This window comes from Staurois parvus, unplaced genomic scaffold (assembly GCF_062004578.1).
Source record: "Staurois parvus isolate SC_StPar_1 unplaced genomic scaffold, SC_StPar_1.0 ptg000867l, whole genome shotgun sequence".
Taxonomy (NCBI): Eukaryota; Metazoa; Chordata; class Amphibia; order Anura; family Ranidae; genus Staurois; species Staurois parvus.
In genome coordinates this window covers 722,918-748,004 of record NW_028318663.1, presented here as the reverse complement: position 1 = coordinate 748,004, position 25,087 = coordinate 722,918, and the positions used below count along the sequence as shown (strand labels likewise).

Sequence of the window (25,087 nt, the reverse complement as noted above, 5' to 3'; positions counted from 1 at the left end):
GACAGTATAACTATAGAGGTTATAGTGAAAAGGGACCGAAGGATCCAAAAGGCCCTCCAGCCAAATTAGTGCGTAGTACAGTAAAGCTATCTTAAAACAGAATGCGTTTCATTCTATTGCCATCATCAGTGCAGGGTATGAAAACCGAGGCTTCTATGGCATGGGGCTTGGGACCAAACAGGATGATATAACTATACAGATTATGGTGAGAAAAAAACTAAAGGAATCAAAAAGACCACCAACTAAATCAGTGTGTAGCACCGTGAAGCCTTCTTTAAAGAGAACATGCCCTATTCTATGGTCATCATCATTGCAGTGTATGGAAACCATGGCTTTGATAAAATAGGACTTGGGACCCAACAAAACAGTACAACCATACCAGTTATGGTGACAAGGGACTAAAGGAATCAAAAAGCCCACCAATGAAATCAAGGGGTTTATTTACTAAAGCTCGAGAGTCCAAAATCAGACTCCCTTCTGCATAGAAACCAATCAGCTTCTAACCTCAGCTTGTTCAATGAAGCTTTGGCAATGAAACCTGGAAGCTGATTGGTTTCTATGCAGAAGGGAGTCTGATTTTGGACTCTCCAGCTTTAGTAAATAAACCCCCAAGTGTCTAACACAGTAAAGCCATCCTAGAACAGAAAATTCCCAATTCTATTGCCATCATCAGTGCAGTGTATGGAAACCATGGCTTCGATAAAGTAGGACTGGGGACCCAACAAAACAGTAGAACCATACCGGTTATAGCAAAAAGGAACTAAAGAAATCAAAAAGCCCTTCAACCAAATCACACAGTGAAGCCTTCCTAAAACAGAATATGCCTCATTCTGTGGTTGTCATCAGTGTAGTATATGGAAACCATGGCTTCTATGGAGTAGGGCTTGGGACCTGAAAAGCAGTAGAACCATACCGGTTATGGTAAGAAGGGACTAGAGGAATCAAATAGCCCTCCAACCAAAACAGTGCGTATCACAGTAAAGCCAACTTAGAACAGAGCATGCCTTACTCTATGGGCATCATCAGTGCAGTGTATGGAAACTATGGCTTCCATGGAGTAGGGTATATGGTGGATAGGTAGACTGTCTTAGGCAAAGCTTTCCTTTAAATGCCGTTGCAGTTGTTCTTTTTTGGTATCAGTAGCTGCAGTTTCTAGAAGCATTACAAATTACAGTTTGGAAATCATCAATAAAATACTATTTTATGCGAGAAGACAAAGATGGGTGGCACACCTACATTTGAAGGATGTCACAACTGCATGACAGGGCATGAACGTGCATAGCTATGACTTGCAGGATTCTGCCGCTAATAGAATTTACGCTTCAGTTTTTTCCAGCATTTGCTCAGATCATTGGTGAGTGCAGCCAGAAGTTCTACGAGAAGTAAATAAATCTGCCTGCAGAGAAAGCCCAGAGTCTCTGCCAAAAAAACCACCCATTAGGCGTCTACCTACTGACTGAAAAGAATACGTCTTCGTTTATCTGCTTCAAACTAAATAAATCCTTTTTTCTGTTTTAACCACAACCCTGTTTGGGCAGGGAATGGTGTACATTGCTGAGCATCTAGGGGTAAAACAGGCTGGGACAGAAGTAAGAAGTCAGTCCACCTTTGCATGGATTACAAGAAAGCACTTCTTGGTCTTCCATCATCATCTGAGCGTTCTGCTTCCTCAGCCATGGCTGGCAAGAAAACCATCACCGTCTTTGGAGCCACAGGTGAGTGAAATAAAGTTGGATCAAGGCCACTGGATGGTGTTCAAAGGAGAACTAGTCATACAGTAGAAGGTATTCACCTTGTGTGCACCATACCAGGATGAGGTCCTGGGGCGGCCAAGGTCAACATCCCAAAATGCTGCTCTTCCCAAGAGCTGAGATAGTTGAAGTTTGCACATCCGTAGCCCTAATGGTTGCCATACACACTTCTTTAAATGATCAATTTATTTTCTGATTCCAAATAAGAAATCTATAGTCAGCAGCACGTTCGATCAATATGACACACATGGGGATGTAGATTTCGAATGACAGTTTGAAAATATGATCGTAAATTTTCAACTGTATCTCTATTTTCACAATGAAATCCCATAATGTGATAAAATTCAAGAACAAAGCATCTCAGTGCAGCTGATCCATGCACCGCGATCAGGGCTGCTGTTAGAAACCACAGGGCCCCATACAGCCAATGTAGTAGGGCCCCCAAATAAACACAGTTTATTAGGCTTCACTTACGAATGAACACAATGAGTGATTGCAACAGATCAGCATTGTGTTCATTCAGGAAAGGAAGAGGCTGGTAAATGTGACATATTTACGGACCCTTCCCACACTTCCATCCTATTGATCCTATTGTATTCTTGCATCTGCTGGTGGGAAGGAGAGGAGGGAAGCTGGCAGAACTGCAGGGGCATGGGGGAAGGCACACAGGGGGGGCTTGGGCAACATGGGGAACTGTATGATGCACTGGGAGGGTGCTGCAGAGAGAGCCATACAAGGGATCAGTTCCAGTAATCACCCCCCCGTCGATCACCCTCCCTGCTCACATCCTATTCACCCTGATGCCTGGACCCCCCTGCTGGCCTGGGCCCCGTACAGGAGAACCAGTGGTACCCCCTGGGAGGGTGCTGCAGAGAGAGCCATACAAGGGATCAGTTCCAGTAATCACCCCCCCCGTCGATCACCCTCCCTGCTCACATCCTATTCACCCTGATGCCTGGACACCCCTGCTGGCCTGGGACCCATACAGGAGAACCAGTGGTACCCCCTTATCCATGGCCCTGACCATGGTCAAATACAATCTAGATCAAGTCCAAATCAATCAGAAAGAATTGTTCAATTGTTTGCCATTTCGATCTTTTCAGCCAAATCGCACATTGATCGGATGATAATAATATTTAATTATGTATAGCCACCATAAGGCAGCCATGTTTGGGTATTTGGAAATATAAAGCCTGGGGAAGGTGCTGCTACTGATTATTGTGACAGATTATTGCGATTTAGTCTAAATATGCATGGGGAACCAGAATTAGACCCCAAATAATAATAGCTAAAATCTATTCTTTCACCTGGAGACTATGGTATCTTGTAGGGTCCAGTTCCCACCACGATCCCTGTGTTCTGTATGAGTTTCTGCATGTGCATTTTGATGCTCTTCTTATGCGTTCTGCTGCGTTTCGCCCCTCTTTTTTCCAGTTCAGTACATGGTTCTGGTGAGTTTTTGATGTGTTTTGCTGCGGTCCAGATGCATTCCATACAGAAAGCATGCAGCAGGTTCTACTTTTGTTGACTGCACTGGTGTAAACTAGGGACATTGGAATACAAGGAAAACACTGTGCATGCATTTTTGATGCAGAATAAAAATGCACTGGACTGCCTCTGCTGTGGACCAGCCTTAGCTCATCAAAAGTGAAATTTTATCCTGTGATCTGTCCCTTATACAGTATGTTGAACGGAAAAGCTGAAACATTTCTGTCAATCAGTAGCTGCAGCTAATAGGCTGGAGCCTCTGTTCAATGTATTGTCCCACTCTCAGAATACAATGTCTCGGCAGGGGGGATTCCTCCAACTACCTCGCTTGGGTGGATGGAGAAATCTTTTTTTTTTTTTTCATTTAGCCCACCCCATCTATAGCCAGCTTAGGATCACACAACATGCGTTTCAGTCGCTTTTTTTCTGCATCCAAAGTAGGTTATATGGCTGTCAGTGTCGTAGTTCACATTAGTGTTTGCAGTTCCAGTGTGTTCTAGATGCAGAAAAAAAAGAAGAACAGGCTGCATTTTTCCACTCACAGGAACAGAGCTGAGGCTGTCAATCTGCTGGAAGCCCCTCCCCTGTCACCATTTTTCTCTTGGTGTCAGGAAAACTTGTCAGAAGTGACTCATGCTGATAGCAGTGGAATGAAGCAGCAGACAGAAATGACACTTAGTGCTCTTAATTGAGACAAGTACACACTGTAGAGGGATATGCTTTGTTCATATTTCATGTCTGAGGTTGAAAACCACTTTAAGGAACTCACTCCATGTGACAGAATTGGGCCAGACTGAAAACCAAAAGAATAAAATACAATTTATTATTTTATTTATTTCAGGTACCTATATAGCACCATCAATTTACGCAGCGCTTTGCATATATATTGTACATTCACATCAGTCCCTAACCCTCAAGGGGCGTACAATCTAAGGTCCCTAACCCTCAAAGGGTGTACAATCTAATGTCCCTAACCCTCAAGGGCGTACAATCTAAGGTCCCTAACCCTCAAAGGGTGTACAATCTAATGTCCCTAACCCTCAAGGGGTGTACAATCTAAGGTCCCTAACCCTCAAAGGGCGTACAATCTAAGGTCCCTAACCCTCAAGGGGCGTACAATCTAAGGTCCCTAACCCTCAAGGGGCGTACAATCTAAGGTCCCTAACCCTCAAGGGGCGTACAATCTAAGGTCCCTAACCCTCAAGGGGCGTACAATCTAAGGTCCCTAACCCTCAAGGGGCGTACAATCTAAGGTCCCTAACCCTCAAGGGGCGTACAATCTAAGGTCCCTAACCCTCAAGGGGCGTACAATCTAAGGTCCCTAACCCTCAAAGGGCGTACAATCTAAGGTCCCTAACCCTCAAAGGGGTACAATCTAAGGTCCCTAACCCTCAAGGGGCGTACAATCTAAGGTCCCTAACCCTCAAAGGGTGTACAATCTAAGGTCCCTAACCCTCAAAGGGTGTACAATCTAAGGTCCCTAACCCTCAAGGGGCGTACAATCTAAGGTCCCTAACCCTCAAGGGGCGTACAATCTAAGGTCCCTAACCCTCAAGGGGCGTACAATCTAAGGTCCCTAACCCTCAAAGGGCGTACAATCTAAGGTCCCTAACCCTCAAGGGGCGTACAATCTAAGGTCCCTAACCCTCAAAGGGCGTACAATCTAAGGTCCCTAACCCTCAAGGGGCGTACAATCTAAGGTCCCTAACCCTCAAGGGGCGTACAATCTAAGGTCCCTAACCCTCAAAGGGCGTACAATCTAAGGTCCCTAACCCTCAAAGGGCGTACAATCTAAGGTCCCTAACCCTCAAAGGGCGTACAATCTAAGGTCCCTAACCCTCAAGGGGCGTACAATCTAAGGTCCCTAACCCTCAAGGGGCGTACAATCTAAGGTCCCTAACCCTCAAGGGGCGTACAATCTAAGGTCCCTAACCCTCAAGGGGCGTACAATCTAAGGTCCCTAACCCTCAAGGGGCGTACAATCTAAGGTCCCTAACCCTCAAGGGGCGTACAATCTAAGGGCCCTAACCCTCAAGGGGCGTACAATCTAAGGTCCCTAACCCTCAAGGGGCGTACAATCTAAGGTCCCTAACCACAAAGGGCGTACAATCTAAGGTCCCTAACTCTCAAGGGGTGTACAATCTAAGGTCCCTAACCCTCAAGGGGCGTACAATCTAAGGTCCCTAACCCTCAAGGGGCGTACAATCTAAGGTCCCTAACCCTCAAGGGGTGTACAATCTAAGGTCCCTAACCCTCAAGGGGCGTACAATCTAAGGGCCCTAACCCTCAAGGGGCGTACAATCTAAGGTCCCTAACCCTCAAGGGGTGTACAATCTAAGGTCCCTAACTCACATTCATACATACACATACTAGGGACAATTTAGACAGGAGCCAATTAACCTACCAGCATGTCTTTAGAGTGTGGGAGGAAACTGGAGTACCTGGAGGAAACCCACACAGGCACAGGGAGAACATGCAAACTCCAGGCAGGTGGTGCCATGGTTAGGATTTGAACCAACAACCTTAGCACTGCCAGGCGGAAGTGCTAACCATCTAGCCACTGTGCTGCCCAAACCATTATAGCCTCCATTTATAGCCACGTACAGTAAAAAAACGCTTTGTTCATTTAGAACTTGTTATACATGGTGCTATGGACTCCCTCCACTGGCTGGTCATGTGACCAATGCCATGGCCGGAGGATCCTCATGTCAAACGGGATTATGGGCCTGAGTCCATATTGTAGTCAAAGTCAGATAATAAAGCATGAGCAAATGAATGCTGAAACTCCTGCGCTGGACGATGAGCTCCACAATGTCAGTAACCCCACATGGAGCACTTTTTGGGAATGCAAGCCTTGCTGCCCTCAACGGACCAGGGAAGTCCAAAGGAGCTGTGTGCAAAGAAACAAACAGAGGGCGCACGGGCCTAGTGCATCACCTTCACAGAGGGCGCACGGGCCTAGTGCATCACCTTCACAGAGGGCGCACGGGCCTAGTGCATCACCTTCACAGAGGGCGCACGGGCCTAGTGCATCACCTTCACAGAGGGCGCACGGGCCTAGTGCATCACCTTCACAGAGGGCGCACGGGCCTAGTGCATCACCTTCACAGAGGGCGCACGGGCCTAGTGCATCACCTTCTAAAAATGAGATTTATTGAATAAAAAGTAGTATGCTCATAAAAGAATAAAATCAAATGCACATCACAAAAAAGCCAACACGTTCCAATCTCCCTAGATGGTGGCTGTTCCAAATGTCTGATGCATTTCAAGGCAGAACCTCTTCCTCAGAGCCAACATGTCTTCTTTGTGATGTGCCTTTGATTTTATACTTTTGTGAGTATACTACTTTTTATTCAATAAATCTCATTTTTAGACGGTAATGCACTACGCTGTAGTCAAAGTCAAGCTGGGGAAACAGTGCAGAAGTTAGAAAGTTGGTTACACAACACAAAGACCATAACGCCTAATCTCAGGTTATAATACTCAAACAGAACACACCCAGCTCCCGCACACCTCCTCACTGGCATTCATCCCAGGAGATTACCTTGGAATGCAACATTAGAAAGGAATACAGGAAAATAGATGATAATGCAGTACGCTGAAGGAGAGAGCAGAGTGAGCCAACAGATGAGCTCACTAAGTCCTGAATTCTGCCATTCATCAGTCCTGCCTATTCCCTCGACTGTGTGTCCTTCCACTCAGCCAGCATACTGGTACATCCAATCATAACTGCGTTTATGAATTAATTCAGTCTTCACTTCTTTTATGCCATGCTTACTAATGGCAGGTGTTTGCGTTGCATTTTTGAGGCATTTGCGAGGCGTTTACGGAGCATTAATACCATTAAGTTCATTATGTAGTAGGTGTTATGATGCAGGTTAGGGTTAGGAGCAGGGGCGGACTGACCATTTGGAAACTCGGGCACTGCCGAGGGCCCGGGGTCAGTAGGGGGCCCCATGAGATGCCCCTTTACCTTTTTCATAGGCTTTTTTGAGTTTGGGCAAGAACACAGGGGCCCCATGATCCCCTATTGCCCAGGGGCCCCATGAGTTGTCAGTCTGCCCCTGGTTAGGAGTTAGGGTCAGAGTTAGGTTTAGGGTTAGGGTCAGAGGTTAGGGTTAGGGTCGGGGTTAGGGTCAGGGTTAGGGTCAGGGTTAGGGACAGGGGTTAGGGTTAGGGTCAGGGGTTAGGGTCGGGGTCAGGGTTAGGGTCAGGGGTTAGGGTTAGGGTTAGGGTCAGGGTTAGGGTCAGGGGTTAGGGTTAGGGTCAGGGTTAGGGTTAAGTCTCAAAAACGCGCATAGGGCATTTGGGGAGCATTTTTAACGCTTGTAAAATGCCTGTCTAACGTTATAGGGGAGTTTGGGAAGAAGTCAAGTGTGAACGAGCCCTTAGGCTGTTATTACATTAGGGTGATTAAACAGAATCTGTGCCACCTTATACACTAAAAGTATTGGCCCCGCCCTACAAATCATGTGATTCAGGTGTTCCAATCCCCTCCATGGACACAGGTGTATACAATCAAGCCCCTAGGCATGCAGACGCGTCTACAAACATTGGTGAAAGAATGGGTCGCTCTCAGGAGCTCAGTGACTCCAAGCGTGGTCCCGTGATAGGTTGCCAACCGTGCAATAAGTCCATCCGTGACATTTCCTGGCTACTAAATATTCCACGCTCAACTGTTAGTGGGATTATAACAAAGTGGAAGCAACTGGGAACAACAGCCACTCAGCCACCAAGTGGTAGGCCACGTCACATGACAGGGCAGGGTCAGCGCATGCTGAAGCGGACAGTGCGCAGAAGTCACCAACTGTCTGCAGAGTTAATAGCTAAAGAGCTCCAAACTTGGTGTGGCCTTCAGATGAGCACAACAACAGTGTGTAGAGAGCTTCATGGAATGGGTTTCCATGGCCGAGCAGCTGCATCCAAGCCTTCCATCACCAAGTGCAATGCAAAGCGTCGGATGCAGTGGTGTAAAGCACGCCGCCACTGGACTCTAGAGCAGTGGAGACGTGTTCTCTGATGTGACCAATCATGCTTCTCTGTCTGGCAATCCGATGGACATGTCTGGGTTTGGCGGTTGCCAGGAGAACAGTACTTGCCTGACTGCATTATACCAAGTGGATGGGGGATTATGGTGTGGGGTTGTTTTTCAGGGGTTGGGCTTGGCCCCCTAGTTCCAGTGAAGAGAACCCTTAAGGTGTCAGCATACCAAGACATTTTGAACAATTTCATGCTCCCGACTTTGTGGGAAGAGTTTGGGGACGGCCCCTTCCTGTTCCAACATGACTGCGACCAGTGCACAAAGCAAGGTCCATAAAGACATGGAGGAGCCAGTCTGGGGTGGAGGAACTTGACTGGCTGCACAGAGTGCTGACCTCAACCCCATAGAAAACATTTGGGACAAATTAGAATGGAGACTGCGAGCCGGGCCTCCTCCCCCGACATCAGTGCCTGACCTGACAAATGTGCTTCTGGAAGAATGGTCCAACCTTCCCATAGACACCCTCCTAAACCTTGTGGACGGCCTTCCCAGAAGAGTTGAAGCTGTTATAGCTGCAAAGGGCGGGGCCAACTCAATATTGAACCCTACGGACTAAGACTGGGAGGCCATTAAAGGTCATGTGCGTGGAAAGGCAGGCGTCCCAATACTTTTGGCAATATAGTGTATCAGATGGCCCTATTAGAGTCCCCCTTTATGTCAGGAGTCCTCATCAGAGTCCCATTTTACTCCCCCTAATCAGTGCTTCCATCAGAGTGCTCCCTTACCTCAACTGTCTGCATCAGAGAGGAACTCTTAGACCTGGAGGTGCACAACTAAAATCTGGGGGGCAAAGCCCACCCCAGCACCCCCGCAGATCCGGCCCTGACTGACATCTATGTTTGTCATTGTCAGCTCCCTATTCATCCTGCTCACTCTGGAGCTGGGAGACAGTATGTGAACCTAGCTAGTCTGCCAGACTTCAGGTGTTTTTGTTGTCCCTACTTAAAGATCTATCTGAGTCCATCTAAGCCTTGGTAAAGTTCACAAACCCCCAAAAAAGCACAGTTAAAGTGGTTGTAAACCCTTACATATACCCAGTGAAGTGACTGACCTCAGGTGATACACAGAGATGAAACAAAATATTCCTACATAAGTTGTACCTGTCTCTCTGCAGTCTTAACGTCCCCACATCTGTTCAAACTGCTGAATTTATAGCTTGTCTGATAGTTCAGAAAAAAGGGGGTGGAGAGCTGAAATTACACACTGCAGAGCTCAGTGAGGAGAGCTCTGAGAGCTGATTGGAGGGAAGGGACACGCCTCCTCCACACAGCACACAGGAACAGAGCTGTGGCTGTCAGTCTGCTAGAGCTCCTTCCTCTGTCACCATTTTTCTCTTGGTGTCAGGGAAACATCTCAGAAGTGGTTTGTGCAGACAGCAGAGGAATGAAGCATCAGACAGAAATGACACATAGTGCTCTGGATTCGATAAGCACACCCTATAGAGCAGTGGTCTCCAAACTGCAGCCTGGGGGCTGGATGTGGCCCTTTGCTTGCCTTTATCTGGCCCTTGGGGTACTATGTCACCAATGGACACCAATGATGGATCACCATACTCCCTATTCACTCCATCAAGGAAGGATTTTTCTTCTCATTGAAAAACAATGGGGCAATATCCCTCCCATTAAGACCAATGATGGGGCACTAACACCAGGGCATTTTCTACTCCCACAAGTCACAGTCTGGCCCCCTTAAAGCCCGAGGGATCGTAAACTGGCCCTTTGCTTAGAGTGTTTGGAGACCCCTGCTATAGAGGGATATAGGTAAAACCTAGTGCAATGCATTAAAATGAATGTCAATGTGTACGCCTTTTCTGTGCATTTCTATACACACAGCCCTTCAATTGTCCTGTTGCTCCTCAGACTGTACCCCATCTTGGTAACCCATTCGAGTCCCTTCTTGCAGGAGCTCAGGGTGGTTCGGTGGTCAAGGCTCTTCTTCAGGACAGCTCATTTGTGGTCAGGGCGGTGACTCGTGATGTCACCAAACCAGCAGCTCAGAAGCTGAAGGAAGCCGGTGCTGAGGTCGTAGCTGCGGATCTGGATGATGAGACAAGTGTGAAGGCCGCCCTCAAGAGAACAGATGGAGCTTTCGTGGTTACCAACTTTTGGGAACATATGGATAAGGATAAGGAGGTCAAACAGGTAACAAATAATGCCAATGACTTCACTTTGCTGTAGACTGGCTTTAATGTAAAGTGTTACTGAACCCACAACAGTACAATCAGTCTGTATATGCAGTAAAGCATGCTTGTTATACTCACTGTGGAACCTAAGGGGTTAATCCTCTGCATTGTGTAAAAAGGCTGTTTGATCTTGTCTTCTCTGATCCACCCCTTCTTCTACTGTCCCCAATCCATCTGCTGATAGAACAGAGTCTTGGGACAAGCTGCACATGCGTAGTTTGGTGTGTATTGGCACAGGCCAATCAGAAGTGTCCAGGCAGAGGGTCAGGGGTCATGCAGCCTCATAAGACAATCAGTGAAGAAAAAAACTCCTCCTACAAGCTTTAACCAGTGCTCTGTTGGACACTGATAGAAGTCAAAAGACTGCTCTATACTGCTGATGAGAAAAGGTATTTAGCAGTTTATATTTACTAAAATAATTGCATTTCCATGTTGTGTGTACTGTGGGAGACCAGATATAGTGAATGCAGGGCCCGGGGAGACAAGATATAGTGAATGCAGGGTCCAGGGAGAACAGATATAGTGAATGAGGGGTCCAGGGAGAGCAGATATAGTGAATGCAGGGTCCAGGGAGAGCAGATATAGTGAATGTGGGGTCCGGGGAAAGCGGATATAGTGGATGCAGGGTCCAGGGAGAACAGATATAGTGAATGAGGGGTCCAGGAAGACCAGATATAGTGAATGCAGGGTCCAGGGAGAGCGGATATAGTAAATGCAAGGTCCGGGGAGAGCGGATATAGTGAATGCAAGGTCCGGGGAAAGCGGATATGGTGAATGCAGGGTCCGGGGAGAGCGGATATAGTGAATGCAAGGTCCGGGGAGAGCGGATATAGTGAGTGCAGGGTCCGGGGAGACCGGATATAGTGAATGCAGGGTCCGGGGAGCCGAAATATAGTGAATGCAGGGTCCGGGGAGACCAGATATAGTGAATGCATGGTCCAAGGAGACCAGATATAGTGAATTCAGGATCCAGGGAAAGTGGATATAGTGAATGCAGGGTCCAGGGAGACCAGATATAGTGAATACAGGGTCCGGGAGAGCAGATCAAGTGGATGCAGGGTCCGGGGAGACCGGAAATAGTGATTGAGGGGTCCAGGGAGAGCAGATATAGTGAATGCGGGGTCCAGGGAGACCAGATATAGTGAATGCGGGGTCCGGGGAGAGCAGATATAGTGAATGCGGGGTCCGGGGAGAGCAGATATAGTGAATGCGGGGTCCGGGGAGAGCAGATATAGTGAATGCGGGGTCCGGGGAGACCAGATATAGTGAATGCAGGGTCCGGGGAGACTAGATATAGTGAATGCAGGGTCCAGGGAGACCAGATATAGTGAATGCAGGGTCCGGGGAGACCAGATATAGTGAATGCAGGGTCCGGGGAGACCAGATATAGTGAATGCAGGGTCCAGGGAGACCAGATATAGTGAATGCGGGGTCCGGGGAGAGCGGATATAGTGAATGCGGGGTCTGGGGAGAGCGGATATAGTGAATGCGGGGTCTGGGGAGAGCGGATACAGTGAATGCAGGGTGCAGGCTTTAGGAACAATTTAAATTGCTTCTGCAAACAGGTGTAAGGTATTCCCTGACAATTTTCTCCGTACAGCCCAAAGGGCCTCTTCTCGTCTTATTCTTCAACACATTTATGTAATGTCAGTATTTTTACATGTGCAGCTTTCATAAAATAATCCCAAAAGAATAAAAAAAAAGTGAAAACAGTATTGTATTTTTTTAAAATGCTAATTGTTTATGATACAAAGTGCTTAAGCAGACAAAATATATTTCGGCTATGGCTTATATCATCTTATACGTACTTTAAAACTCTGTCAGTTCGTCTGTCTTGTTGGGATGACTTCTTGTAACTTCCTGTCCTTGTGACCCAGCAGGAAGTAGGAGGATACTTTTCCAAAGTGAGGGAATTCCCCACTTAGACAGCAGCCACCAGAATAAGTGTCAACATAGGATTTCCCCCCACCTCACATTCTGGTGATAACCAAAAAATGTGGAATTTCCCATAACATTCTGTCCTGGTGACTATGGTGACCAAAAAAATTGAGAGTGTGGATCTCATCAGGGGGACACAGATAGCAGTAAAACAGTTATTCCCATATTATACCTCCATATATTTAAAAATTACATTAATGTTGAATTTTACACTTTTGGCATTCAACTTTACCACGACTGAGATGATGTCATCAGTCTGCTGCAGGCAGGAGTTAGCATTTCCTCATTCTTTTCTCCCCACCAATTACATTGTTCCTTTGTAGTCACAAGATGAAAGGCTGCAGCAGGGGCTGACCTGCATCAGACATTTGTAAACACAGTCAAGAATTGCACAGGCAGCAGGATTTGAGTATGCCAAGCCAGCATCACAGTCCATGAAGTAGATGGTGATTCCCGAACAAAGATTGTTCCCTCCTTCTAGAGAGAAAAGCAGATTAAGACTAGAGATGAGCGAATTTCTCAAAATTTGATTCGGCTGATTCGGCGAATTCCAGTGTGAAATTCGATTCGATGCGAATTTCTTCGCTATGAAGATGACTTATAAAAAGGGTTTCTAGGCTTCAGAGAGCCTTTAAATTAGTGCAGAACACTGTACCTTTAATTTAAATGCCCTTGGAGATGAGGAAGGAGAAGGAGAAGGAGAAGGAGAAGGATGAGAAGAAGGAGAAGGAGAAGGATGAGAAGAAGGAGAAGGAGAAGGATGAGAAGAAGGAGAAGGAGAAGGATGAGAAGAAGGAGAAGGATGAGAAGAAGGAGAAGGAGAAGGATGAGAAGAAGGAGAAGGAGAAGGATGAGAAGAAGGAGAAGGATGAGAAGAAGGAGAAGGATGAGAAGAAGGAGAAGGAGAAGGATGAGAAGAAGGAGAAGGAGAAGGATGAGAAGAAGGAGAAGGAGAAGGATGAGAAGAAGGAGAAGGAGAAGGATGAGAAGAAGGAGAAGGAGAAGGATGAGAAGAAGGAGAAGGATGAGAAGAAGGAGAAGGATGAGAAGAAGGATAAGGATGAGAAGAAGGAGAAGGATGAGAAGAAGGAGAAGGATGAGAAGAAGGAGAAGAGAAGGATAAGAAGAAGGAGAAGGATGAGAAGAAGGAGAAGGATGAGAAGAAGGAGAAGGATGAGAAGAAGGAGAAGGAGAAGGATGAGAAGAAGGAGAAGGAGAAGGATGAGAAGAAGGAGAAGGATGAGAAGAAGGAGAAGGATGAGAAGAAGGAGAAGGATGAGAAGAAGGAGAAGGAGAAGGATGAGAAGAAGGAGAAGGATGAGAAGAAGGAGCAGGATGAGAAGAAGGAGAAGGATGAGAAGAAGGAGAAGGAGAAGGATGAGAAGAAGGAGAAGGAGAAGGATGAGAAGAAGGAGAAGGAGAAGGATGAGAAGAAGGAGAAGGAGAAGGATGAGAAGAAGGAGAAGGAGAAGGATGAGGAGAAGGAGAAGGATGAGAAGAAGGAGAAGGAGAAGGATGAGAAGAAGGAGAAGGATGAGAAGAAGGAGAAGGAGAAGGATGAGAAGAAGGAGAAGGAGAAGGATGAGAAGAAGGAGAAGGAGAAGGATGAGAAGATGGAGAAGGATGAGAAGAAGGAGAAGGATGAGAAGAAGGAGAAGGAGAAGGATGAGGAGAAGGAGAAGGATGAGAAGAAGGAGAAGGATGAGAAGAAGGAGAAGGAGAAGGATGAGAAGAAGGAGAAGGATGAGAAGAAGGAGAAGGATGAGAAGAAGGAGAAGGAGAAGGATGAGAAGAAGGAGAAGGATGAGAAGAAGGAGAAGGAGAAGGATGAGAAGAAGGAGAAGGATGAGAAGAAGGAGAAGGATGAGAAGAAGGAGAAGGAGAAGGATGAGAAGAAGGAGAAGGAGAAGGATGAGAAGAAGGAGAAGGATGAGAAGAAGGAGAAGGAGAAGGATGAGAAGAAGGAGAAGGAGAAGGATGAGAAGAAGGAGAAGGAGAAGGATGAGAAGAAGGAGAAGGATGAGAAGAAGGAGAAGGATGAGAAGATGGAGAAGGAGAAGGATGAGAAGATGGAGAAGGAGAAGGATGAGAAGAAGGAGAAGGAGAAGGATGAGAAGAAGGAGAAGGATGAGAAGAAGGAGAAGGAGAAGGATGAGAAGAAGGAGAAGGAGAAGGATGAGAAGAAGGAGAAGGAGAAGGATGAGAAGAAGGATGAGAAGAAGGAGAAGGATGAGAAGAAGGAGAAGGATGAGAAGAAGGAGAAGGAGAAGGATGAGAAGAAGGAGAAGGATGAGAAGAAGGAGAAGGATGAGAAGAAGGAGAAGGATGAGAAGAAGGAGAAGGAGAAGGATGAGAAGAAGGAGAAGGAGAAGGATGAGAAGAAGGAGAAGGATGAGAAGATGGAGAAGGAGAAGGATGAGAAGAAGGAGAAGGAGAAGGATGAGAAGAAGGAGAAGGAGAAGGATGAGAAGAAGGAGAAGGAGAAGGATAGAAGAAGGAGAAGGAGAAGGATGAGAAGAAGGAGAAGGATGAGAAGAAGGAGAAGGAGAAGGATGAGGAGAAGGAGAAGGATGAGAAGAAGGAGAAGGAGAAGGATGAGAAGAAGGAGAAGGATGAGAAGAAGGAGAAGGATGAGAAGAAGGAGAAGGAGAAGGATGAGAAGAAGGAGAAGGAGAAGGATGAGAAGATGGAGAAGGAGAAGGATGAGAAGAAGGAGAAGGAGAAGGATGAGAAGAAGGAGAAGGAGAAGGATGAGAAGAAGGAGAAGGAGAAGGATGAGGAGAAGGAGAAGGAAGAGAAGAAGGAGAAGGATGAGAAGAAGGAGAAGGAGAAGGATGAGAAGAAGGAGAAGGATGAGAAGAAGGAGAAGGATGAGAAGAAGGAGAAGGAGAAGGATGAGAAGAAGGAGAAGGATGAGAAGAAGGAGAAGGAGAAGGATGAGAAGAAGGAGAAGGAGAAGGATGAGAAGAAGGAGAAGGATGAGAAGATGGAGAAGGATGAGAAGATGGAGAAGGAGAAGGATGAGAAGAAGGAGAAGGAGAAGGATGAGAAGAAGGAGAAGGAGAAGGATGAGAAGAAGGAGAAGGAGAAGGATGAGAAGAAGGAGAAGGATGAGAAGAAGGAGAAGGATGAGGAGAAGGAGAAGGATGAGAAGAAGGAGAAGGAGAAGGATGAGAAGAAGGAGAAGGATGAGAAGAAGGAGAAGGAGAAGGATGAGAAGAAGGAGAAGGATGAGAAGAAGGAGAAGGATGAGAAGAAGGAGAAGGAGAAGGATGAGAAGAAGGAGAAGGAGAAGGATGAGAAGATGGAGAAGGAGAAGGATGAGAAGAAGGAGAAGGAGAAGGATGAGAAGAAGGAGAAGGAGAAGGATGAGAAGAAGGAGAAGGATGAGAAGAAGGAGAAGGATGAGAAGAAGGAGAAGGAGAAGGAGAAGCAGAAGGAGAAGGATGAGAAGAAGGAAAAGGAGAAGGATGAGAAGAAGGAGAAGGAGAAGGATGAGAAGAAGGAGAAGGATGAGAAGAAGGAGAAGGATGAGAAGAAGGAGAAGGAGAAGGAGAAGCAGAAGGAGAAGGATGAGAAGAAGGAAAAGGAGAAGGATGAGAAGATGGAGAAGGAGAAGGATGAGAAGAAGGAGAAGGAGAAGGATGAGAAGAAGGAGAAGGAGAAGGATGAGAAGAAGGAGAAGGATGAGAAGAAGGAGAAGGATGAGAAGAAGGATGAGAAGAAGGATGAGAAGAAGGAGAAGGATGAGAAGAAGGACAGTTCTGTGACAGTTTCTGTCTATTTCTGACAGTTCTGGGACATTCACTCCATACAGCGGTTTCAACCGCTGTATGGAGGGAATGTCATAGAACTGTCAGAAATAGACTATTTATGACAGTTCTGGGACATTCCTTCCATACAGCGGTTGAAACATTGTATCTATTTGTTTCCATAAATGGATCCATTTATGGAAACAAATAGATACAATGTTTCAACCGCTGTATGGAAGGACAGTCCCAGAACTGTCATTAATAGTCTATTTCTGACAGTTCTATGACATTCCCTCCATACAGCGGTTGAAACCGCTGTATGGAGTGATTGTCCCAGAACTGTCAGAAATAGACTATTTATGACAGTTCTGGGACATTCACTCCATACAGCTGTTTCAACCGCTGTATGGAGGGAATGTCATAGAACTGTCAGAAATAGACTATTAATGACAGTTCTGGGACTGTCCTTCCATACAGCGGTTGAAACATTGTATCTATTTGTTTCCATAAATGACATTCTGCAAATACACTTAGAGGAGCGCTGCAGATACACTTTTTGCTGGCTTGGAATTAATCTTATTTTCATCCTACTTCTTCTTCTTCATCCTCATCCTCATAAGAAGAAAAAGAAGAAGTAGGATGAAAATAAGAATAATTCCAAGCCGGCAAAAAGTGTATCTGCAGCGCTCCTCTAAGTGTATTTGCAGAATGTCATTTATGGAAACAAATAGATACAATGTTTCAACCGCTGTATGGAAGGACAGTCCCAGAACTGTCATTAATAGTCTATTTCTGACAGTTCTGGGACATTCCCTCCATACAGCGGTTTCCGGCAAAAAGTGTATGTGCAGAGTTCCTCTCTTCTGCAGATACACTTAGAGGAGCTCTGCAGATACACTTAGAGGAGCTCTGCACATACACTTTTTGCCGGCTTGGAATTATTCTTCTTTTCATCCTACTTCTTCTTCTTCTTCTTCATCCTCATCCTCATCCTCAGAAGAAGAGGATGAGGATGAGGATGAAGAAGAAGAAGAAGAAGAAGAAGAAGAAGTAGGATGAAAAGAAGAATAATTCCAAGCCGGCAAAAAGTGTATGTGCAGAGTTCTTCTATTTCTGACAGTTCTCTCACAGCTTCTTCACATGTACAGCGGTTGAAACATCTGTATCCTAAATGTAAATTAATAGATACAATGTTTCAACCGCTAAACATGTGTTCCTTCTGTCAGAGAACTGTCAGAAATAGCGGAGCTCACTGCAGGGACACTTTTGCCGGCTGATCGGGAAATGTTCGATTCGCGCACCCGAAGTAGGCAAAATTTCGGATTTGACGCGAATCGAATATTTCCTGAAATTCGACTCGAATTCCGGTTCGCCTGGTTCGATTCGCTCATCTCTAATTAAGACATTGTCAGGGGCTGCACTGTGAGAGGTCATATGTATCTGGAAGTGTTATATTTACAGATTACTCAGCATGCATCCAACATGAAAAATATACCCAATCCTTAATCCACTTTAGCAAACATTACTTAATTGCCGTATTTTTCATAACATTTTCATAACTGGAATTGGTTTAATTCATGTCCCGTTCTTTTAGTTCAACACTTTTTAGCTCTTCAATTATCCTGTTGAAGGAAATGGAGCTACTTGCCATGTGGTAATATCAGCCAAGAGCTGTAAAGGCTCCTCTAAAAGGAACTTTCTATGGAAAACCGTGGTGTTTCTGTTGTTGGGTATGAAATTTCCATATGTTAATACTGGCTGGGAGCTGGGAAGGTTCCTCTAAGAGGATCCATTCATGGAAAACTGTGGTGGTTTTTTTTAGGTTTTGTGTAGGGTAGTGCCGCTTGTTAATAGTAACAAGTAGCTGAAAGAGTTCAAGAGGAACCATTAATGGATAACTGTGGTGTTTTTTTTGGTTATGTATGATATTGTCACTAGTTAATATTAACAAGATGTTGAAAAGGTCCAGGAAGAACCATTAATGGAAAACCGTGGTGGTTTTGTTGTTGGGTATGATATTGCCTCATGTTAATGTCTGGCCAGGAGCTGAGAAATCTGCTCTAAAAGGAACCATTGATGGAAAACTATGGTGGTTTGGTTGTTGGGTATGAGATTGCCATATGATAATATTACCTAGGAGCTGAGAAGGTTCCTCTAAGAGGAACCATTAATAAAAAATTGTGGTGGTTTTGTTGCTGGGTATGATTATGCTATAGGTTAATGTTGGCTAGGAGCTGAGAAAGTTCCTCCAAGAGGAACCATTAATAGCAAACTGTGGTTTTTTTTTTGGTTGTGTATTATATTGCCACTAGTTAGCTGAGAAGCTTCAGGAGGAATCAATAATGGAAAACTGTGGTGGTTTTTTTGTTGTGTACGATATTTTCGCTAGTCAACATTGACAAGGTGATGAGAGGGTTCAGGAGGAACCATTGATGATAAATTGTTGTGGTTTTGTTGTTGGTTATATTGCCCCATGTTAATATTTGGACAGGAGCTGAGAAGGCTCCTCTATAAGGAACCATTGATGGAAAACTGTAGTGGTTTTTGTTGTTGGCTATGATATCGCCATATGTTAATGTTGGCAAGGAGCTGAGAAGGATACTAAAGGGAGAAACCATTAATGGAAAACTGTGGTGATTTTGTTGTTGAGTATGATATTGCCATATGTTAATGTTGGCTAGGAGCTGAGAAAGTTCCTCTAAGAGGAACCATTAATAGAACACTGTGGTGTTTTTTTGGTTGCGTATGATATTGCCACTATTATACAGGAGCTGAGAAGGTTCAGGTGGAAAACTGTAATGGTTTTGTTTAGGGATATGATATTGCCCCATGTTAATGTTTGGACAGGAGCTGAGAAGGTTCCTTTAAGAGAAATCATTAATATTAAATGGTGGGGTTTTTTCATTGTGTATCCCACTTGTTGATATTGCCTATGAGCTGAGAAGGTTCCTCTAAAACAGTGGTTCTCAACCTATGGGTCGCGACCCCTTTGGGGGTCGAACAACCCTTTCACAGGGGTCGCCTAAGACCATTGGAAAACACATATTTCTGATGTGTAAACAGCAGCTACTGTGTAGAAAGCAGCTGCTGTGTTGAAAGCAGCTACTCTGTTAAAAGCAGCTACTGTGTTGAAAGCAGCAGTATTGGAGGTAAAACGACACTTCATGAATTATAATTACTGGATAAATAATTTTATGGTTGGGGGTCACCACGACATGAGGAACTGTATTAAAGGGTTAGAAAGGTTGAGTACCACTGCTCTAAAAGGAAATATTATTGGAAAAAGATGGTGGCTTCATTATTGGGTATATTATTGCCCTTTACTTTTAAGGGTCAAAGCACAGTAACTCCTGATAAAGCCCTTTGCTTTGTTTTTTGCTTATGTTGCAGGGTAAACAGATTGCAGATCTCTGCAAACAGCAGGGCCTACAGCATGTGATCTACAGTGGTCTGGAGAATGTCCACAAACTGACTGGGGGCAAGCTAGAGGTTCTTCACTTTGACAGCAAAGGAAAAGTAGAAGAATATTTCAGACAAATCAAAGTACCCATGACCAGTGTAAGGCTCGCCTTCTACTTTGAGAACTTCTATACACTCTGCAGGCCACAGAAATGCCAAGATGGGAAGACGTATCAGCTGGGTAAGGATTCAAGGGGGATATTTTTCACATACAGCCGAAATTACATAATGAATGTAATATTCCAGATAATCTTTATAAAAAAAAAAATGCACCTTTAAACAAAAATGATTGTGGAGTATTTAGGATGTCTGGAAGGTCTTGGGACCCTCGCCAAGGGAACAAGGTTTAGAATTTTGTCTATTTTTGAATGACTTGACTGGTTGATTCATAAAATATTCCAGCTTTAAGATGTTTCCACATTTATTGAGGAGGAAAAGTCCATAAATCTAGGAGTCAAGCATGGTGATAGCACCCTTCCCCGGTCTCCTATGGAACCTAAGGCAAATGTTGAATTTGGGACCAAAGTTCCTACCAGATACAGACCTAAGATCACAGTCTGACTACTGGACATGGCCTTCTGTGGTTGCAGGCTACCATTAAGCTGGCCTTGGCTTGCCATTTAACTTTTGAAAATCCCGTTTTATATGTCTGAGAAGCAGGTACCATCTTATATTTCTCTTCAACTTTCTGCCCTCTTAGGCTAAGAGCCTTGTATTGGCCACCACACCAACACCCCCTAGTATTCACCATTTTAGGCACCCTTCCCATTCTGATTTTGTAAAGCATATTCAAAACTATTACTATTACAACTTAGCATTGGGTAGAGTGGGGATGGGTTAGAATAGCTATTTTCAACCATGGTTCATTGAAACCCTAGGGTTCCTCCAGAGGTTGCTAGGGGTTCCTTGAGATGTGGCTGGTTGATTTTCCATGTGATGGTGTCTGCACAGTTCTGCGGCCCAACATCACTTGGCAGAGTCAGTTGCCTGACACGGCTGTAAAGGGGACATTCTTTCCATTGGCCACCAATGAATTATTTTTAGCAGTGGTTCCACTAGACCTGAAAAGTATTTCAAGGGTTCCTCTGGGGTTAACAAAAAGTTGAACAAGGCTGTGGTAGAACATCTGTCAGGTTTTATGTGCTATAGTTAGAAACAACTCATTAATCAAGAATAGCTATTTTTATTGTATCCATCTTGGTTTCTAACAAGTTGCAACATTCATCTTTAGTTATTTATTAATACACAGAATAATGATCATCAAATGCATCTTGATATCATTGTGATTCATTGGAGATACATCCAGTAACTTGATTCACTTACACAGAAAACTGTTATAAGGGTTGTTCTGTATGAATTATCAATTTTGATATCATGGGGGTTGCTATATGAATTGCCAATCATATTTCATCACCTATTATCTTTCATATTTCAGTATCCAGTAGTTCATATTTTTAACATTTAGGACAGATTTCAATGTGTTATAAAATCGCTTTGTTGCTAACCATGCTTAATGGATGTATTAAGTAATATAACATCAATTTGATCAGATCTCTAGCTTTGAATATTGTTTCCCAACTATCTTGTCCATGCTATCCATTATCCATTTTTAATCAGATCTGCTTTCAATATGTAATCTACAGGTCTTTATTTTTAACCAGTGGAGGGCTTGGACCCCTTCCCTTTGTCCTGGTAACTACTGATATTGGACCAGGTGAGGGAAAATCTTCCAATGGACACACCCATTTTGGTGACAGTTGTCTAGGAAGGCATTTCTCCTCACTTTGGAGAAATTTCCTCTCGCTTCCTGTTGTGTCTTTCTAGGACAGGAAGTGAGGGTAACACAGAAGATCCTGGAAACTAGAATGCAGAACATCCACATATACAAAATGCCCATTTTATGTAAATACAACAGTTTTGATCTGAGTGAACCATCAAGCTATTATAACTTTCTCATGGCTCTGTCCTGAATTATTTCTTCTTCAGTCATTCCTATGGGAGACATTCCGATGGATGGGATATCAGTCACGGACCTCGGTCCAGTTGTCTGCAGCATCCTGAAGAGTCCCTCAGAATACATTGGGAAGGATATCGGACTGAGTGCAGAAAAACTAACCATCAACCAATATGCAAAGATCACGTCCAAGGTGACTGGCAAGACCATCGTAGACTCTAAGGTGAGGCTGATCATAATCTCCGTGACTCTGGTGATGTTGCCATCATCTATAGAGTCTGGAACACCCACACATGTTCAGAGTGTGAAGTAGCTGCAGCCAGAACTTTTTTTTGTTGTTTTTATATTTCTAACACCTGTTTCTATGTAAATTTTTATAATTACAAAATGTCTGTAATGGGCTTTACAGCAGAACTTCAATTTTGTTTCGAAAAGTCTAAAGTTATTGCAGAATACCTCTTCAATGGAATCATTTATTGCATCTGCTTTAAGGATGAGATTCGAGTTTCTGGCCATGCGGAGTTCAACTTGGACTTTTGTTAGTTCGCCAAGTGGCCAGTTCACTCACCCGCCAAACCTCCAACTGCTGCAGCTGGAAGTCATTCATTTAGCAGAGGTATCACTACTACCACCAAATGAATGACTTTCCTCTTCTTGGTTGCTAGGATGCTAGTGACTGACTTTATCAAAGAATCCAAGGATATAATGTGGGCTGGACCCATACATCCTAGCAACCAATGACATTATTGGTTGCTAGGGTTCTGGCAGGTGCTCAGCCATTGGTTGTTATAGCACAGGATTGGTGTTTTTACCACGTTGCCCTCAAAGTTGCATAAACTGAAGTGATCTCTCCCAAATGAATGGCATTTCTTAACTTTTTTTTTGCAAAAATGACATGTGTTATTGGCAGTGTCATGGCAGTGCCAAGCCACCTCTTTAATTTTCTTACCCAGTGCTTGCAATTTGGCTTTAAAAAGGGCCATAAAATATTACAAGATTCCCATCCCATAGACTTCAGTGGGGTTTGCAAATTTTTGTCAATTGTTTGGCGAATGTCCAACGAGCCAAATAGGTCATCACTAGTCCTCTTTTATGTTTCTTTGCATATATACAGCGATCGTTTTACAGTGGTTCCCGTCTAGTATTTATATAGATTTATTTTATATTGTAAAGAAGAGTCTTTGTTGCGAGTTGATATTTCATAAATGGCATTCTGCTTTAAAGAGTCTTCCTCCTAATCTCTGATTGCTGTGTATACAGATTACTCCTGAGGCATACGAAAAACTGAGCTTCCCAGGAGCACAGGAGATGGCCAGTATGTTCTTATTCTACCACATGAGACCGGACCGCAACGTGGAGCTGACCCGCAAACTCAACCCCGCTGTTAAAACCTTCAAGCAGTTTATGGAAGCAAATAAGGAAGCTTTTAAGGACTTGTAATGCTGTCTTACCTACAGTTGTGACCAAAATTATTCAACCCCCACTGAAATTGAGTGTTTTGGCCAGTTTGACATTGCTTTTGATCATTCAGTCATCTTGCTTACATTTACATTAAAGAGGCACTTGTAGGTCAGACAAATATAACATAACAGTTATAATGAAATAACCACAAATGTCTTTTCTGTGCTCACAGCATTATCAGTTTTATTCAACCCCCAAGTGACATTCAATCTTAGTACTTAGTACAGCATCCTTTTACAGTTATAACAGCTTTTAAACGTGAAGCATAGCTTGACACAAGTGTCTTGCAGCGATCTACGGGTATCTTCGCCCATTCTTCATGGGCAAAGGCCTCCAGTTCAGTCACATTCTTAGGCTTGCGCACTGCAACTGCTTTCTTTAAGTCCCACCAGAGGTTCTCAATCGGATTTAAGTCTGGTGACTGCGATGGCCACTCCAAAATGTTCCAGCCTTTCCTCTGCAACCATGCTCTAGTGGACTTGGAGGTATGCTTGGGATCATTGTCCTGTTGAAAGGTCCAACGTCTCCCAAGCCTCAGGTGTGTGACGGACTGCATCACGTTTCCATCCAATATCTCCTGGTACTGAAGAGAATTCATGGTACCTTGCACACGCTGAAGCTTCCCTGTACCTGCAGAAGCAAAACAGCCCCAAAGCATGATTGACCCTCCACCATGCTTCACAGTAGGCAAGGTGTTCTTTTCATCATAGGCCTTGTTCTTCCTCCTCCAAACATAGCGTTGATCCATGGGCCCAAACAGTTCTAATTTTGTTTCATCAGTCCACAGAACACTATCCCACAACTTTTGTGGTTTGTCCACATGGCTTTTGGCATACTGCAGTCGACTCTTCTTATTCTTTGGAGACAGCAAGGGGGTACGCCTGGGAGTTCTGGCACGGAGGCCTTCATTACGCAGTGTGCGTCTTATTGTCTGGGCTGAAACTTCTGTACCCACATCTGACAAATCTTTTCTCAGTTCCTCAGCAGTCACACGGGGACTTCTCTCCACTCTACGCTTCAGGTAGCGCACAGCAGTCGAAGTCAGCATCTTCTTTCTGCCACGACCAGGTAGCGTTTCAACAGTGCCCTTTGCCTTGAATTTGCGAATGATGCTTCCTAAGGTGTCTCTTGGTATGTTTAACATCTTTGCAATCTTCTTATAGCCATTGCCCTTCCTGTGAAGAGAAATCACCTCTTCTCTTGTCTTCCTGGACCATTCTCTTGCTTTCACCATGTTTGTAACCACACCAGTAAATGTCTAGAAGGAGCTGAGTATCACAGTCATTTTAAAGCTGCCTAATTGGTGCTTATTATGCTTGATTGCTGCTCGGTGACATCCACAGGTGTTTTCAATACCTGATGGAAAGCACCTGTATGAACCTCTGTTCTTCAGAGTGGTAGTCTTTAAGGGGTTGAATAATTGTGGCAATGAAGAAACCACATAAGAACCATTTACTACTGTATTACATAAACAATTGATGTCATTTTAGTTGCATTTGGGTAGTTACAACGTCCTTGTAGGATTTGATTCTGAATACAATTCCAAATGTACACTATAGTCCCTAAACCCCTTTACAGCATTGGGGGTTGAATAATTTTGGTCACAACTGTACTCTATATCAGCATGTAAACCTACCTACTTTACAAGGAGAAAGTTGACTGTTTTCCAAATAAATCACCCAAAATGTGTTGTTTATATAGTCTGTTATAATTGTTTATACTGTATAGTCCAGCCAGAATTTTTTTACCTGTCCTCCTGTTACCTGAAGTAATTTCTAGATCCGGGGAACCCTTGCACAAACCAATTTATTGGCAATCAGTGCATTGGTTGTCAGTGGAAAGAATGCTCCTTACATTGGTGGTCAGTGGGAAGAATGCTCCTCACATTGGGGGTCAGTGGGAAGAATGTCCCTTACATTGGTGGTCAGTGGGAAGAATGTCCCTTACATTGGTGGTCAGTGGGAAGAATGCTCCTCACATTGGGGGTCAGTGGGAAGAATGTCCCTTACATTGGTGGTCAGTGGGAAGAATGTCCCTTACATTGGTGGTCAGTGGGAAGAA

General features: G+C 44.5%; 1 protein-coding gene across 1 annotated transcript; it reads left to right on the top strand.

Annotated features, from left to right (window-relative positions):
• Positions 1-1,370: 1,370 nt before the first annotated feature.
• On the top strand, positions 1,371-24,722 carry LOC149443225 (nmrA-like family domain-containing protein 1). The gene is made up of 5 exons (XM_089655763.1): positions 1,371-1,715; positions 10,183-10,421; positions 19,543-19,792; positions 21,598-21,788; positions 22,826-24,722. The coding sequence occupies exons 1-5, from the start codon at positions 1,613-1,615 to the stop codon at positions 23,003-23,005; spliced, it is 963 nt and encodes a 320-aa protein (XP_089511889.1). The 5' UTR covers positions 1,371-1,612; the 3' UTR covers positions 23,006-24,722.
• The last annotated feature ends 365 nt before the right edge of the window (positions 24,723-25,087 follow it).